The sequence below is a fragment of the Denticeps clupeoides genome, chromosome 1 (genome assembly GCF_900700375.1).
Source record: "Denticeps clupeoides chromosome 1, fDenClu1.1, whole genome shotgun sequence".
Lineage (NCBI taxonomy): Eukaryota > Metazoa > Chordata > Actinopteri > Clupeiformes > Denticipitidae > Denticeps > Denticeps clupeoides.
In genome coordinates, this window is record NC_041707.1 from 19,161,740 (window position 1) to 19,179,529 (window position 17,790).

Here is a 17,790-nt window from a genome sequence, read left to right on the forward strand (position 1 = left end):
CAACTGTACGGCCTTAACCTCTTACTTGCTGATGAGAACCTTCTAAACTGCATCGTCTACTGCTGTTAATTGCACAACACAGTTTTTTTAGGTTTGTGAAATTCAATTAATGAGTATCATTAATAAAGTTGATATGATAAAAACTTTTCTTGGCACGGTGAACACAACTTTGACCTTTTAAAATACGTGTGGTAAAACATGCATGAGAAGATTTTTACACATACACTTTTTTTAAACTTATTTATGTCTTAAGTGGTGGCCTTAAGGAAGCGGCCCTGTAATCAGAAGGTTGTCGATTCGAATCTCAATCTGCCAAGATGCCACTGAGGTGCCACTGAGCAAAGCACTGTCCCCACACACTGCTCCCCGGGCATGACTAAGGGTGATGGGTTAAAAGCAGAGGACACATTTCGTTGTGTCACCATGTTCTGTGCTGTGTATGACAATCACTCTGACTTTTTCCCCAAATGATGTCTTGCTCCCTTGCAAGTCGTGACAGAATGCAGCCACCCAAACCAGAAGCAAAGCAGGCAAAGAAAAAAGGCAGAAGGGGAGAGAGACATGGAAGAAGCGCACCCGATATCCTGGAGTACAGGTGACAGTGGGAGGCCGGAGATCGCTGGGTAGCTGGTCCTGGGAGAGTTTCATGCTACGGACACCAGGTGGGGAAAACCAGGACGTGCAGGGACAGGCCATGCTCATCCCTACAGATGCTGAAGAAAGGGAGGTGCAGTGGCAGGGGCTGCATGTGCCCTGACGGTATAGCCCTGCAATATGTGGCCGACAGGGATGGACACAGGACGCATCAGTAGGGCCATGCAGAAGCAGGGCCTGCACGTGCTGGGAAAGGAATGGCCCTGAGGTATGGTGAATGATCTGGCACCACCTCCCTGTGTTTGACAGGGAGGTGATCTCACACTAACACACTAGCACAGGCTAGAGTCATACTGGAGTCCCCTCAGAACAAGGGGACTGAGAATGTGAGAGAAGAACCGGATCAATTTAGCAAAAGCTCAGCTCATCAAATCCCAATCTCTTTGAAACACTGCAGCATTCTGGGTAATCCCCCAAACCCCACATGTGTATCACTGTAAACAGTCCTACACACACACACACACACACACACACACACATTCCTCACTGCTGTTAGATGTGTATTCGGCAGACTCTTGAGTTCTGCACTCCAATCAATGCCATTCATTTAAACCGTATTAGTTACCCCTGACATGGGGGTCAACTGTACGGCCTTAACTTCTTACTTGCTGATAAGAACCTTCTAAACTGCATCGTCTACTGCTGTTAATTGCACAACACAGTTTTTTTGGCTTGTGAAATTCCATGAATGAATATCAATAATAGCTGATATGACATGTTTTATAATAACAATCACTTCACTTTCATTCAGGTTGTATTTTAATCATCTGTGTATTAACCATCTCATTGTTGCAAAGACATATAATAATCCTAACATTCAGTTCTAGCTGGCATGCCATGCAATTTTTGTAATTATTTTATGAACTGCGTACCTTGGGAAGTGCATATTTAGGGAACCTCATTTGGACGAACTCGTTCCTCCGATACGAGACATAGTGCTTAGTGCGGTTCCCTGTAGTAACCTGTGAACACAGATGCGGGACAAGAAAAGTTTTAGGTTACAGGTTCCCCTACGCAGTGCACATTCAATAAAATTCTCTATGTGTTTCATACGTTTCAGCAGCCCAAAATAATCCAATCGGATCCAATATGTCCCAGGGCAGCAGTGTGGCAGTTTTTGATAAGTGAGTTTTGTTTCAGAACACAAGATGCTTTGGAGCTGTGTACCGATGGGACTGTCAGTTGTGTTGGTGGTTATTCTCAGATCAAATGAGTTTTCTAGTTTTTTACTTGCAGTTTTACAGCATAATCTGTAAAACTGAAAGTAGAGAAAAATAGACTGCATCCACCGTAAACTGTTAAATTACCAGGCCAAACACCATTTACAAAGAGTGACTGTCAGAGGGGAGGGAGATGCAGAAGAGGGAAAAACTTATGAAACACAGATTTTATGAAAGTATAACCAGGCACCAAAATGTGATTCATGGGCTTTATGAGAATCATTGAATCATACATCAATTAATGAATCATGAATAATGCATTTAGCATTCTATAAAGCTTGTTAAACTACCTGAGCTCATCTTAAAGTTTTAGACATGGACAACCTTCATTTTGGGCTCTATTTTTAAACTGGTGCTAGTATGAGGTCAAAGGTAAAACAAGAACGAACCAATTGTTAGTTAACTGTATGTAGATGAAGTGATTCTAGAATCCTAGAATCTTGGCAGAAGGTTGCCGGTTCAAATCCCGAGCCGCCAAGGTGCCACTGAGCAAAGTACCGTAACCACACACTGCTCCCCGGGCTAGAAATGGTGACAGAAAATGGTAATTCTGCTTAACCATTCAGAGAGCAGTAGCTCAGACGGTCAGATATGGAATATGTCCCTTAAAGGGGAAATGTAACCTCCCGGTTTTCATGTGTTTTCCACCCAGAGAATTTCTCACCCCCCCCCCCCCCCCCCCCCCCCCCCAAAACATTATCTCATTATTTTTGGATGGATATAAAAATGAGCACAAATAAATTTTTTTACGAGACTCTGAAGAAACAATGGGTTAATTTGATTTTTTTTTGGAATAATGGCAACCTGACTTCCTGTCTGTGCTAAACACTGTCACATGACTTCGGTCTCAAGCCGGTATGACCGCGGAACCAGGTGGCACACAGCATCCTGACAGCTGGTCTGTGCTCAGTCATTGCTCTTTATCGTGACAACGACTCGGCTCACCTTCAACTCACTAAACCAATAACGCCCGATCCTCTCTCCTGCCTTCTTCAACCATGCTGTCCTGTCTGTTGCTCCTGGTGTGCGAGCGTCAACATCCATGGGTGCTGCAGCGTAAGATGAATGCGCTCAAAGATCAAATGGTGGAGACTCTCCCACCTCTTTGCGCCGTTTCACAATGTGGTTACATGTCTCCTCCGACATTTGCTCGTCCCCTCGCTGCAGCGTGACAGAATGACTGAGCCCAACATTAACCCCGCAGACTTTGCCACTTCCTGTGATATGATGTCCTGGCTGGCCGCCTGCAGCAGCGCCTGCATGAGGTGGCTTCCGGGTGCCATGCACACAAAGTGCCGGCGTCAGCGCCTGCAGTGGCGGTCATGCTCTGCCTCCTCCTTCTCCCCCGCCAGAGCCCAGTCTGGTGCTTCTCGAGTGCTTGTGAATGGGAGTGGCAAGGTTCTTCTCACCACTCAACCATTACCTTTCCTCCCGTTCCCAGAACTGGTTAACTGCGTCAGGTTCCCTGCCAGCCAAGACCGCAATGAATCTCCACACCCTCCAGACCTTGTACTACAAAGTTCTGGCCCCTCGGATCCACAGTGAGATGGTCAGTACATTTTGTCACTGGTCTACTGGCCGTGGAGTGGCTCAAAACCATATTGACCATCGTGGACAAGTTCTCCAAGACCATCCACCTGGTGACCCTCCTAAGCCTTCCTTCCTCTATCACGCCCACCAACCCCCACCAACCAACCTACTCCTGAAACACACGGTTTGTCTGCATGGGTTCCCTCAAGTCTGACCCAGGACCCCAAATTGTCTCAGCTGTCTGGAAGGCATTGTGTCGTCTCATTGGTACCACCTGCAGTCTCTCCTCTGGCTATCACCCCCAGTCCACTGGCCAGGAAGAGAGATCCTGTATTCCATGTCAGTCCAAACCATTCATCACCTCTCCTCTACACCCAACTGCTCTGGCTCCGCCTCCACCCCGCATCATTGACACGGGTTCTGCGTATACGGTCGATCGCTTCCTGGACTCACGCTGCCAGGGCTGCGGAGTCCAATACCTTGTCCACTGGACCAGCTATTGCCCTGAAGAACGGTCCTGGGTGTCGAGTCACTTCATCCTGGATTCATCTCTAATCACTGATTACAGGCGGCGCTCCTTCTTTGTTCTGAAGCCATGCACTTTTCTTTCAGAAAGAGACTTCAGATATAGTATAAGGGGACCACTGAAACTACTAAGACTTCATCAGGTCCTGCCTAGATCAACTGTGTGGTGTTTTGTCTCTGTGGTGTCCTCATCCATCTTTTATAGTGTGGTTTGCTGGGAAGGTAGCATCTCTGCTGGGGACAGAAAGAGACTGAACAGGCTGATCTGGAGGGCCAGCTCTGTTCTAGGATCCCCTGGTGACCCAGTGGAGGAGGTGAGTGACAGGAGAATGATGACTAAGCTGTCATCCCTTTTGGACAACATCTCCCACCCATGACAGCACTAAGCAGCAGTGGGACATGAGTGTGTGTGTGTGTGTGTGTGTGTGTGTATGTGTGTATACAGTATATGGGTCCATGGGGGATCCTAGAAAAGAGCTGGCCCTCCAGTTATATACACAGTACAGGCCAAACGTTTGGACACACCTTCGCATTCAATGTGTTTTGTTTATTTTCATGACAATTTACATTGGTAGATTCTCACTGAAGGCCTCAAAACAATGAAAGAACTAAAAGAACTAAGAAATATATTGTAGTGTCTTCTAAATAGCCGCCCTTTGCTCTGATTACTGCTTTGCACTCTTCGCATTCTCTCGATGAGCTTCAAGAGGTCTTGAAGGAGTCTTGAAGGAGTTCCCAGAGGTGTTTAGCACTTGTTGGCCCCTTTACCTTCACTCTGCGGTCCAGCTCACCCCAAATCCCCAGACTATTTATTTGTATATTGAACTTTTTATATTATATAGATGTCATATGGTCTATGCCATTATTTTTTTAACTGTCCACTTTCTGCCACTCTCTCCACTGTAGGGACTAATAAAGGATAATCTTATCTTATCTTATCTTATCTTATCTTATATAAAAGCAAAAAACATTTGAAAGTGAAGTGATTGTCACACGTGATACACGGCAGCACAGCACACAGTGCACACAGTGAAATTTGTCATCTGCATTTAACCCATCACCCTGAGTGAGCAGTGGGCAGCCATGACAGGCGCCCGGGGAGCAGTGTGTGGTACCTCGGCACCTCAGTGGTACCTTGGCAGATCGGGATTCGAACCAGCAACCTTCTGATTACGGGGCCGCTTCCTTAACCACTAGGCCACCACTGCCCCAGTGAACCTTTAAAATGAGAGGAACTTTTCAGTTCAGTTTCCTTTTCCGGGAACCTTTAAAATGAGAGGATCCCAATGATTGACATGCACAATCTTCATACTGGAGCACTATGACTTACGATCAAATTCATTCATGTATATAAAAATGAGAGAGGTGGCAAAAGGACATGAGACAAAATTAGGGGGGGAGTGGATGAACAAGTGTCAACTGAAATCTTAACCTGAGGCGATACAAATCAACAGGGACAAGGTTTAGCTCAAGAACAGAAAAGGATGAAAAGATGTGGAGACATCAGTGCACATGACAGAGCAGAGGGATGCTGGGTAATGGCTGAATCCTGCTGAATTCTGCCTGAAGATCCTTACTACACACACACACACACACACACAGACAATCCAGGAGAGTAAAAAAAGACACTGTGTGTGTGTGTCATTACTATGATTTGTGCTGTAGTTGTAATTAATAATGTGATTCAATTTAAACTGGAGTAATTTTCCCACAGATAATGGGCTTTATTTTTGACAGTAACATTTGACTCCTACTAATTCTGTTATTTATTAGGTGAGGCCATAACATGTAATATACCAGTCAGAATGACATGTCATCTTAGATTATTTTAAAAAACACCAATCTGACAGCAGAAAACTGTAATTTTGAGGATGGGTGCATAGTGAGAAAATAAGCAATGCGCCTCAGGTAAACACCACAAAAAAAGTAAAATCTGTCAAGATACTGTCTATGCTGAACAATGCCAGCATCTTATACCTCTACCTGAATGACATATAAATGACATTCAGCAATAAATGCAGTATTATTTATGGTGCATTTGATGGGTTTGAATGTTAGTGGGACTGTTGTGGAGTGTGGTGGCCTAGCGGTTAAGGAAGCGGACCTGTGATCGGAAGGTTGCAGGTTTGAATCCCAAGGCACCAAGGCACCACAAAACAAACAACCGTTCCCACACACTGCTTCTCAGGCCCACTGCTCACCAAGGGTGATGGGTTAAAAGCATAGGACACATTTTGTTGTGTGCACTGTATGCTGTGCTGTGTTTCACAGTGACAATCACTTCAGACATACATAGTCCATTACTAAAACAGTAAAAATGTCACTTAATAAATGGGGCCTAGTTGGAGACGGCTCAGTGTTGGAGGTGATACCTCAGAATGAGTCACACTCATGCACACCTGCCACACAAACACACACATGCATGTGTTTCTAGAGATTTGATGACCTAGACCTTCACTGTCAGTCCTTCACAAACAAATTCACTGCATAGATTTTTGGTATCTTGTGTATATGTGTGGTTTTAAACTGTTTATTTCTGTTTATCACTGTGGTATATCTGTCTGCCTGAGTACATGACATTCATACAACATGTGTGATATGAGTGTGTGTCCTGTGGGGATAATCCCAACAGATAATAGTGTGAGTGTGTGTTTTATGCCTGTGACTCCCAGCAGGACTAATGAGATTTTAAACATTTTCCCCTCTAACCTCACACGCGCGATCAACCTTGGCCGTATGGATATTCCCTGGTGATTCTCACACACAAACACACACACACACACACAGTGCTGTTCTTTAAGGGCACTTTACAGCGATAATCAGTCCCGTGAGAGATATGACCAGTCACCCACTGGGATGATAAAGTGAGACAGGGGTGGGGTTAATTACATCATCTGAAATTCCGCCCTAGAGCAGCTGTCTTCACCTCTCACCTTCACAAATATGTACTCGTCCTGCACCGACAGCGAGTTGCGGTCAATCTTCCCCAGGAACTGAGCCGTTACCATCTTATCCGAGCAGTTCTGGATCAGACACGTTACGTAGAGGAAGCCTGCAGAAATGAGAGAGATGATATCACACTGACCTCAATTTATTTAACTCTGGCCCACAGACACTTACATGGCTTCATCCAGTCAAACAGAGGGATGAACTCCCTGCTCAGTATATACAATGGAAGTAAGAGGATTTATAAAAGTTGTGTTACTGACTCACTCAGATACTAAACTGTAGGCATTTTAAGAGTTGGCACCACACTGCTCATGCATAGATACTGTCTATTAGTGCATCTGTTGTGGAAGTATTTACTGTTGTAATTCAATTTAAAACGATGAACCTCCAGTCTTTCACCTCCAACTAAGTGTTGTCTTCATACATAAAAAGTATTGTGAAACCCAGGGTCCATTAGGTGATCACAGCAGGTGCTTCTGCATCTGATTATGGAGTCCTGACCCTTCCCAGCTCTAACCAATTAGGTTTGATGGACCAGGACTCCATAAGAACCCAGTAGGTGCAGCCACATTGATGTGGAACCTTAACCTACCCTGTGTTTGTGTCAGTTCCTGTCTTTATGCCACACGCCTTCGGGTTTGTTTTCTTTCTTTCCATTTCCTTTTGGCCCTTGAGTCGTGTTTTGTATTGTGTCCCTTGTGTATGCTGCTTTTGTGCCTTCTTCCCCAAGACATTTTGTGTATTGTGATTTTCATTTGTAGGATGCATCAAACAAATTTGAACAAGAGTTCAAACAAGAGTTCAAATTTGTCCCAACATGGACACAACATTGTCCCAATATGGACCTACGTTAAAATCTACTTTGTATGCAGAATGCATATTTGGTTTTATATAGTATGGTAACAAAGGTAGCATCAGTTTAACAGACTAAGCAAACGTATTAATAGCAAAACATACCAGGAGGTTATGGGAGGTTCAAAATGGAAAAATAAGTATTGAAAGGTTGGTAAATAAGGACCAAAACCATTACACACACCATAGAAATAAACACGATGTGCTGATTCTTTCAGGCAGCATTGAATGTTATCATCTGAGTTGCTATAAAACTGTATCCATAGATATGTTATCAGCTCATACCCTTGTGGGGACAGAGATAGAAAATAAAAAGCTAAATGGAAGAAGCCATCGCCCAAAGGAAAGTTTGCAGCGTCACTTCATGATCCATCTTATCTGCATCCAGCCTGTGGTCCTGGCTGGACTGTCTGTGATTGTGAGTCGGGCGGAGCACCAGACAGCTTCATTTACAGAGACGCAGAGATGCTTAATCAAAGCAGCAGACGGATGAGCTCATTAAAAGACTATTAGATTTGGTGGAGCTTTTCAATTATCACAGCCGCACACAAACACACACACACACACAACAAGCCTAATTTACATGTTTTAAAAACACAATTTGACGTATAGATTACACACATTTATGTATGGATTATACAGAAAATTCACTCACAGATATAAAACTCCAATGTGACAGAGATTTTATTCGTTTCAGCAACCAAAACTGTTTAGTTTTCACACAAATCTGTGCTGGAGCAACAGTTGCACGCTATTTCAACCTAAACTGTGTTCCCCTCCCTGAACTCCCTGTCCTCCAGCTCTCCCCTCCGCTTCATCCATTTATCCATCGCCCAAGGCCGGGAAGAGCAGATGCCTCAGTCATGAGCCTCAGGCCTGGCTAGGGTCCCTGGGACCCGAGTCCCAGGCTGCGCCGTGGAACAGGTCTCAGCACTTAACCTTGACAGGGTGGAGTGTGACGGGGAGGAGGGAACAGATTGTGTCTGAATGCTTCACCAGAAAGAGGCAGCGAGAGAAAAAAAACCCAGCAACTATTTTACAACTGAGACATCTGCCCCCTGACTTAATCACAAACTCACTCTCACACTCACACACGCACACACACACACAGAAAGAAACAGATGCTGCCTCTGTCTGCTGGTCAGTCTTCGGTTGACTAACAGCCCCTGTTCCGTATGCTGGGTCCTCAATGTGTGAGTGTGTGTGTGTGTGCAGTCTCTCACCCAGGGGACACTCTGTCAAACTGAATTAAATAACACTACCACATGTGTGTGTGTGTTCTACATCTGTTCTCCTCTACTTGTCCTCTGTGAGTGTTCTTTTTTTCTTTTTAATCACTTATTTGCTTTTTTGCTCTCATTCTTACTAAACTGAAGGATTATGGGTAATGACTGTAGTTGAGGCACATGTGTATACACACTCACACACACACACACACACACACACACAGAGCTCTGGTAGGGGGAACGGGGACCTGCTGTGTATGTACTGATATAATAATCCTATTTCACAGACAGGACTGGGCTTGGTAAAAATATAAATACACACACATACACACGGACACACACGCACACAGTGCCGTACCTCCACTTGTGTCCTGCATCTCCATATGAACCAGGTCAGGATCCACATCGACCCCAGAGACCGACCTGTAACAGAGCAGAGAGTTGAACACACACATTGGCAGACAAGCAAGGTGTGTTAAGAGTTGTCCTTGGTAAGACTAATCTAGTGAGCGGTCAACAATAAGATCTAAAACTAAATTAACCAGTTGTAGATTAGTATGGACTGAACATGTGTGTGTTTGTGAGGAGAGAGAGGTGAGACATTGCAGAGGTGAGACATTAAAGTTGGTGTTTTGACTGTTATTACACCCTGCTCCACAAACAATATTGCTTTGATCTAATCTCCAACATTCTCAAACATTCCATTCCACATTATGGTTTATTGCACTTTATAAATATTGTGTTGTATTGTTGATAATCTAAAAATGTAGACAAAGTGTATTTGTGCGTTGTGTGTCTGGAATTGGTTGCAATCGTTTTTTACATTGTATTGTATTGTTTTTTGTTTGCTTGTTTTGTTGTGAGATGGCTGGAACCTTGTTTACTTGGCCAATAGACAGGATTCTGATTCAGACATGTATGTACACACAAACAGCCTTATCCTTCAGCTCTCTCTTTAATGTGATAACCGCAGAGAGTTTATATGAGATTAATAGCGTAATTAGCTGGGTTAAGAAGGGAAGGGGGGGGGGGGGGGGTCCACTCACAACACCCTGCTGTGCCTCCACCAGCTTCCAGAACTTTTTTTAGCCATTTAACCAGGAGTACAGCATTCCTAAGTGAGTCCCTACAGAATTTTTAATTTTTGACAGATTGAAAAAACGTACCAGAAAACATGGTCTTTGGAGACCCTCTCCTGTAGTAACGTCCACTTTCGCCCCAAATCAGTGGACACATAGAGCTGAGAGCAAAATGAAAGTTTGAAAGTTATTCCATTATTAATGTCTTATACAAACCTGAGAAAAAGGACAAAAATGATCTGCATTTTCTGTACATAGCCAATCACCATAGAAAATCTAGGGTCAGGTTGAGCACTTGTTAGCTTTGGATATAGGCTGATATCAGGATGTAAATATTACAGACAGAGATGTTTTGAGATCGAGAAGAATGTACCAATACGATATCCATACCTGATGTTTGGATATTGGATGATGCTGAGTACTGATCCAGTATTAGTATTTAGAGAATAAACTGTCTTACGCTGGAGACTGAGAATGTGTAAGGAGATTTTTACAATTACACAGATATATTTATACATTTCTTTCATAGACCCCCACACCAGTAATGATATTTCATCATGTCATCAATATCCAGTACTCATGCATATACATTTTACGTGTGTGTGGTTTCAGTGGGACTTCAATGCTCTATTAAGTACAATAACTGCTGACCATGGGTGTGATTAAACCTGGAGACACTCTGGTCTTACGGGTCAAACCATTAAATTTCCTGCTTCATCTGTTCCTTTTTACCTGATTGTGCATGTGTGTGTCTTTTGTGCATATGCACACCCACGCAACATTGATTTTCCACATAATGAATAGCCATTGATCTTCCTAAGCAACCAAACTAAATTATAGAGGGTGGAATATATTTCATCACTTAAAAACAATTGCTAACAAATTCCCCCCGTATCCCCCAGAACCCCTTAAACACACTCACGCATACATTGTTATTAATGACAGATTTGGAGCAAAATGACTAAGGCAGGCAGCAGCCATCAATACACTTACACCTCCACACTCTCACACCACTGCGGTTCTGGACAGAGACAGACAGGCCAGAAAGACAGTCCTCACGTTGCTGATAATTAACCTGTCCATATGCACAGCTCCAACCAGCCCACAGCTACTCAAGGGCTGAGTGGGAGCTGCCAGACGCTGCCAGATGAATCACCATTTTTTAAAAATATATATTTATTACAATGGAACTAGTTAGCCAGGTTCTGAATCAGGGTTTTAAATTAATTTACTTAATGTTGTCATATACTGTGCTATAATACTGGACAGGGTGGAGTAATAAAGCAACCGAGGCTGCAGAGGCTTTATCATGACACTTTCATGCATGACAAAGAGTCTAATGTAAAATTGTTATCATAGCAGTTATAACAGCAGCAGTCAATCATGCTTATTAGTGAGTTCTTTTTAACACACCTTGGCCTCCTTGCTGTAGGCCAGCAGCTTGTCCTCCTCCTTGGGATGGAAGAGCAGGGTCTCAACGGTGAATGCCAGAGACTGCCTCTGGAAGGAGGACCCTTCGTCTGTGCTGATGAATAGCATCTGGTCATGCTCGTTTATGGTGGAGCTGACGAGGATCACCTATGATTCAGAAAAGCGACAATTTGTCTGATTCACAAAATCCCTGTAGCCACATTTGCAATTCAATGTGTGTTCAAATCCACCGTTATCAAGACAGTGTCAGATATGATTCCAGGAGCAGCTCTAATGTCAAAACCAAACCCAAAACCTCTTATTTAGCAACAGGTTAGCATTACGTATTACATATTTGTTCACAGTACCCACCTTGATGACTAGGGCTGATATCAGAATTGCAATTCACAAATCTCAATACACAGACCTATCGAATTCACTACTACACTTACTGGTGAATTCACAATTAACACTAACAATTAACACCCCTTTCTGTTAAGTTGGTAATTTAAGACAGTTAATTAATCTGTTTGGAGATATTTTTGCAGTGATACAGTATATACTGTACTGTCCAAAAGTCACCAGTCAAACCGGAAAGAGAGAATCACCTCATCCCCCAGATATCAAGATATTGACAGTTTTTCTGATATCAACTGAAATGATTGTCACGTTTACGTTTTAGTAATTATTATTTGTGTGGTTTACACTTTCTGAGTTGGTGAATGAGATGAGAAATATTTAGTTCCACTTCTGCACAGTACTGTAAAAGGAACGATTGTCGCATCCACAAAAAAAGGTGTCAGACTTAAACCAAGCCTTGCTTTCCTTGGTATTGTTACACCACTACTGAAGTAGACTATTGTCCTCACGTTTGCCAGAGGCAGCTCCTCTAAGGAGTGGTTAATGTTGGCAGGGTGGGAGGAACGTCCCTTTAATTCCTACACGAAGCACCTCACTAATCAATCTCCTGCACCAAAGCCTGCACCCTGCATTACATTTAACCAGGGGGGCACTGTCGCAGCACTGTATTGATTATTCATTTAGCGTTTTATAGACCATTAAATTAACACATTAAGTCTGGGACACGCCGGCTGGGTATGCTGCTAATCACCAGCGTGCGCAGGACAGGAGCGCAGTCACTTTGGGCTGCCACCATGATAAACGACACTTGTGGTCCAACATTTAAAGAAATCCAATAAGGTATTCCTCATCTCCACCTATTTTGCTGACACAGAGCCTTGTAGAAATGGATTGCACTTCTGCTTTGCATCATGTTAATACATTTATAAAATTACACAGCCATAGGAGTCTCATTGTTTGTTTTTTACAAAGTGAAGTGGTTGTCATTGTGAAGCACAGCAAGCAGTGCAAACATTGAAATGTGCAAGAAAGGCGCCCGGGGAGCAGTGTGAGGGGACGGTGCTTTACTCAGTGGTACATCACTGGCACCTTGGCAGCTTGGGATTTGAAGCAGCAACCTTCCGATTACAGGTCCGTTTCCTTACCCACCACTGGGGTGAACAAGCTTCACCCATGCCTTATAGGGGTGAATTTGTTATGATAACTGCATAATTGAAGACACTAATAATCAATAAATAATTATCAGCAGAAGTCAAATTTGTCATGGCAAGTGTGTCTTTCAAAAGATCAACTGATTAGATGAAGACCCTCACCCTATATGAACACCATTTAAGACGATCCAAAAAGTACTTTATGCCATGAGCAACTGAAGTTGCCTTAGGTTATTAAGAATGGTAAAGGCCTCAGACCCACCATTAAAGGGATTGTGCAACAGTGCATCATCCGACAGTCACTCAGACTTAGAGTTTGAAGGTTAGATGATAACTAGAAGCAGAAGTTAGTAATCCCCAATTCAGGAGTCTATTAATTGTCATACATAGTGGGTTTCATCTGTTGGATTTCCATTTCTTCCACTGAGGGGGTAAAAATGTACAAGAAAAAATTCACAGGGGATTCAACGAAAATCACCAGCTACTGAAAGTGAAAGTGAAGTGATTGTCACACGTGATACACAGCAGCACAGCACACAGTGCACACAGTGAAATTTGTCCTCTGCATTTAACCCATCACCCTGAGTGAGCAGTGGGCAGCCATGACAGGCGCCCGGGGAGCAGTGTGTGGGGACGGTGCTTTGCTCAGTGGCACCTCAGTGGTACCTTGGCAGATCGGGATTCGAACCAGCAACCTTCTGATTACGGGGCCGCTTCCTTAACCACTAGGCCACCACTGCCCCACAGAGCTACATTTTTGTACGAAAAACTTGCCAGTAAGCTTGTGTTTAACACCATAAATTCATACATTACTTTCCTATTTTGCATACGTGTCATGTGTCTGAGAAGAGCCCAGAGTAGGATAATTGGATCCTGTCTTCTGGTGTTGCACATTGTACTGTCAAATGTTCATTCTGAAGGTTCTAACTAATTCTAATGTCACTAATTCATGTTTTGTTCATTTATGTAGACTGGCAGCAGTGTCTATGTAGCACATTTTGTTTCCAATCACAATAAACCCTGAATCAGATTTTACAGCCAGGAGTAACCTTTTTATAATGAATTATTAGCCTACTGTGAGGACGTTATTGAAAAAAAAAACTGTTTTGGTGACCACAGCCTACTGAGCCCAAACAGAAGGGCTTGGTCAATTAGAGCTCCTCTGCCCATGCTTTCACTCAGGGGCCATAGAGCTGTCCAAATGTTGGCTGCCACTATTCTCTGGGTTGTGCCCCAGCCGGCAGAGAGGACAAAGCCTGAACAGGCCGGGGAAATAATTAGGCTTGCGGATGTGTGTGAGCAGCAATGGGCTGGTTAAATAGAGAGGCTCCGACAGAGAGGCAAACGTCAAGAATACTAATCATGCCCCCTCCTCTCTCTCTCTCTCCGTCTCATGAAACATAACTAAATAAAATACCAATCGATTAGGGGACAGACAGAGCTGTCTAAAAACAAGATCTCAAAATCCCATTAGAGTATTTAACGCTGCAAATGGCTTTTCACTCCGTCTCCACTCAGTAAAAAAAACACCCGAGAGGCCCTGCTCTTACACTTAAATGCCATTAAAATGCCACCCATGAAAAAGCAGACTTGATTTACTGACCCAACATCAGTTTCAACCCAGTCCCATGAAGGCCGTACTTCTGAATTACATAGCCCCTAACAACAACTGTAATTAGTACTGTCAGGTTACTTGACGATTCTATTCAGTTCTACTCAGTGCCTGTAGGTGGTGCTGTTGCGTAGAGTATCTTGGTCAAAGGCCAAGCAACTTGCAAGGGTGAATTTTAGGATTTAAATCCCCAAGCTGAGGACCCCAAGAGAAATTGGGAAAAGGTCCCAGTCGAGTCCATGTGAAATGAATAAGAAGAAAAAAAACAAGGAGTTCTACAAAACCTTTCAACATTAAAAACACAAAAAGACCTACAGAAAGCCTATTGTCCTGTGTCCTGACTTCAATGGTGATGTGGGCTGATGAAGGTCAAGGTATTAGGCATGACAGAATATGACTTTTTACATTTTTGTAAGCAGTAATGGGGGGCCATCAATCTGCCTGTCATGATTAATGTGAAACCGGTCGCCTGTGGTTTCTGGATTCTTCTACTCAGAAACCAGGGTACCCACACAGAGTTACAACAAATTACGCTTTGCGCGTAATTACATATGAAAATTGTCAGTTCACTGGTGATAAAGGAAGTCTACATGATACAATGGTGCTGAACCATGAAACACCTTGAGTTTCTGTAGGACGTACCTATCACCTTCCTGATGCTGTGTGTACAGACAGCATGAAATTAGCAGGTTTCATATACAAACACGTCTACACTATCCCTGTACAACTCATTGTAAATTAAAGTGAAGTGATTGTCACATGTGATACACAGTAGCACAGCACACGATGCACACAGTGAAATTTGTGTGTGGGGACGGTGCTTTGCTCAGTGGCACCTCAGTGGCACCTTGGCGGATCGGGATTCAAACCAGCAACCTTCTGATTACGGGGCCGCTTCTTTAACCGCTAGGCCACCACTGCCCCACCATTGGTAGGCCACCATTGAACTAACACCTGCCCTTAGACAACATTTATTTATTGTACAGACATTTCAGAGTTTTTTTTTTCCTATAGTACATACAATAGTATATAGTAGATGCATTTGAAAACATATTCTCTGCATTTGTGTGTTATCACATTCAAGTTGGACGCTGATCACCAACCCATGTCCTGTCTGAAAACAAATCTCCCTCTGAAAAATCTTTGAAGTTACATGAATGAATGCATTATCTGGCCTGGTGACGTTCTAGAGCACATAACCGCTGAATCGTTCAGCAATCTGTTCAGCAGCCCCACATTCCACAAGTTGTCTAGTCACATCAGGTGCTTATTTGATGTCATGTGGTGATCAATAGCTACCGCAAAAAGAAGCGCTCTGTAAGGAACACCCTTTGTGAGCGTGGCACACAGACAACAGTTGTCTTTCAGGCAAGAAAGCAAGCATGTGCGCGCATGTATTACAGCAACAAAAAATATATACATCCTTTCAAGTACGAGACAGTAAGGGCCGTCTCCTGCTGCTCTAACAGCCGAACGTGCGTTTGGGCTCCAGCAGCGTGAAAAAAGGCAGGTGCATCTGTAGCGCGTGCAGAAAATAGATGGATCTGAAAATCATTTTGGCTCCACTCCATCAGCGCAACACAGTTCAACACAGAGTTCAGTCAGAGCGCGGGAGAGAGTTCTTCTTTGCCAGTGCCATTCTCTCTGCCCCAGTTTCAGCAAAATTCAACTTTTCACCTTCTGCCAAGAGGGCTTTTAATGGCCATTAGATGAGGGTCATTTCATCACAGTGTCCGCTGAAAAGTTAAGAAAAGCACCACAATCCATGAATTACTATGTTCTAGGACTAATGCAGGACTAAGGGTAGATCTCCGGCTGACTGGAGCACACACACACACACACACACACACACATACACACAGCACACAAAATACCAGTGGTCTAAGCACAGACATGACTCTGTACAGTTAAATTAACTTTCACCAGTGATTTACAAGTCAGTATATTTTAGGTGTGACCGCGCGTGTGTGTGTGTGTGTGTGTGTGTGTGTGTGTGCGTGTGTGCGTGTGTGTATATGGTACAAAATGTGCTGATGTGCTTGTGTGTGTCTGCAACTTTACACACCTTCACCAAAAGCACCACTCACACTTGCAATTTGTTGAGGTCAGACTGAGAAAAAAGACAGCCATCAGGGCTTGTGCCTGTCACAAACATTTTCCTCTAGGCAAGTATGCAAGCACACGCACGCGCACACACACGCACACAAATTTGGTATGAATCGGGGGGAAAGGCTTTAGTAATTCAGGGTCTGTGACAGAAAGAGAAAGGTGGTGTTCGTAGCAACTCCAAACAGGTCCACATTCCAGCATAAACAGAAAAAGTGCCATGTGGTAAAACTGTGGTTGTGGTTGTGTGCTTCTGTGTGTGGATTAACACTGTTGAAATCATCAGTATCATCTCTTCGGCTAATGTCTCATACATCATCCTCTCACCATCTGCAATTTAAACCTACCAAGTCCAGCATTGTTTGTGTGGTACTATGCTGCTGACTTCCTGGACATCTAAGTAAATCACATCATAAGACTTGTTTTGGTCAATTTCCCTTGAATGTTTTACTTTGTTTTTCTTGTTTCTGGTTTATAGCCATCTATTTGTGAAACTCAAGAAGAACATGCAATGATTTTACAGAAAAACACGTTTTATATGTTAAAGAATTCAAATTCAAATTTCAAATTCAAATTCAAATTTTATTTATTTATTTGGTTATATATAGAGCATAAACATTAAAATAAACTTTATAAATGTGTAACTGTATCTATATGTAACAAGTACCGAGTATCCTAAACGATATTTGGTGATCAGCAATAGTTCTCAATTGCAAATTTCTTTTTGTCCCATTTTTAATGAGAACGTGTTTAAAGGATTTAAGGTATAAAATATTACTTACTTTGTATACATTACTTCCAGTTTTAAATTTCCTTTCCAAGATATTAATCCAAGAACGCATACACAACCTGCAACAATACTAATTTGATTCATATTTTGTAAAATATACATTTAGATTTACATTTGAACTTCCACAAATACACAAATAAATCAAATAAATGTAAAAAACTTTAAATCTTCTCTCACTGCAGTGTGTGAAACACATCTCATAAAGCAGTCAGTTCTAATTGGCCACACCACATTCAGAATCATAGCTATATAGTCAATAAATGCAAACCTAGAACTGCAAAGCAACTGAATTCTATTACAAAATACAGACAGACAGACTCTACCTG

At 43.0% G+C, this 17,790-nt stretch overlaps 1 protein-coding gene across 5 annotated transcripts in view; it reads right to left on the reverse strand.

Annotated features, from left to right (window-relative positions):
- sorcs2 (sortilin-related VPS10 domain containing receptor 2) overlaps positions 1-17,790 on the reverse strand; it is a 191,866-nt gene that overhangs the window by 24,420 nt on the left and 149,656 nt on the right. For 4 of the 5 annotated variants that reach the window (XM_029001653.1, XM_029001634.1, XM_029001644.1 and 1 more), the window contains exons 4-8: positions 11,449-11,613; positions 10,123-10,196; positions 9,315-9,379; positions 6,863-6,981; positions 1,527-1,616 (exon numbers count right to left, since the gene is read on the reverse strand). In XM_029001653.1, the coding sequence (XP_028857486.1) occupies positions 1,527-1,616; positions 6,863-6,981; positions 9,315-9,379; positions 10,123-10,196; positions 11,449-11,613 (513 nt within the window). The remainder of the gene's footprint in view (positions 1-1,526; positions 1,617-6,862; positions 6,982-9,314; positions 9,380-10,122; positions 10,197-11,448; positions 11,614-17,790) is intronic. The other variant, XM_029001663.1, reaches the window with a different exon arrangement.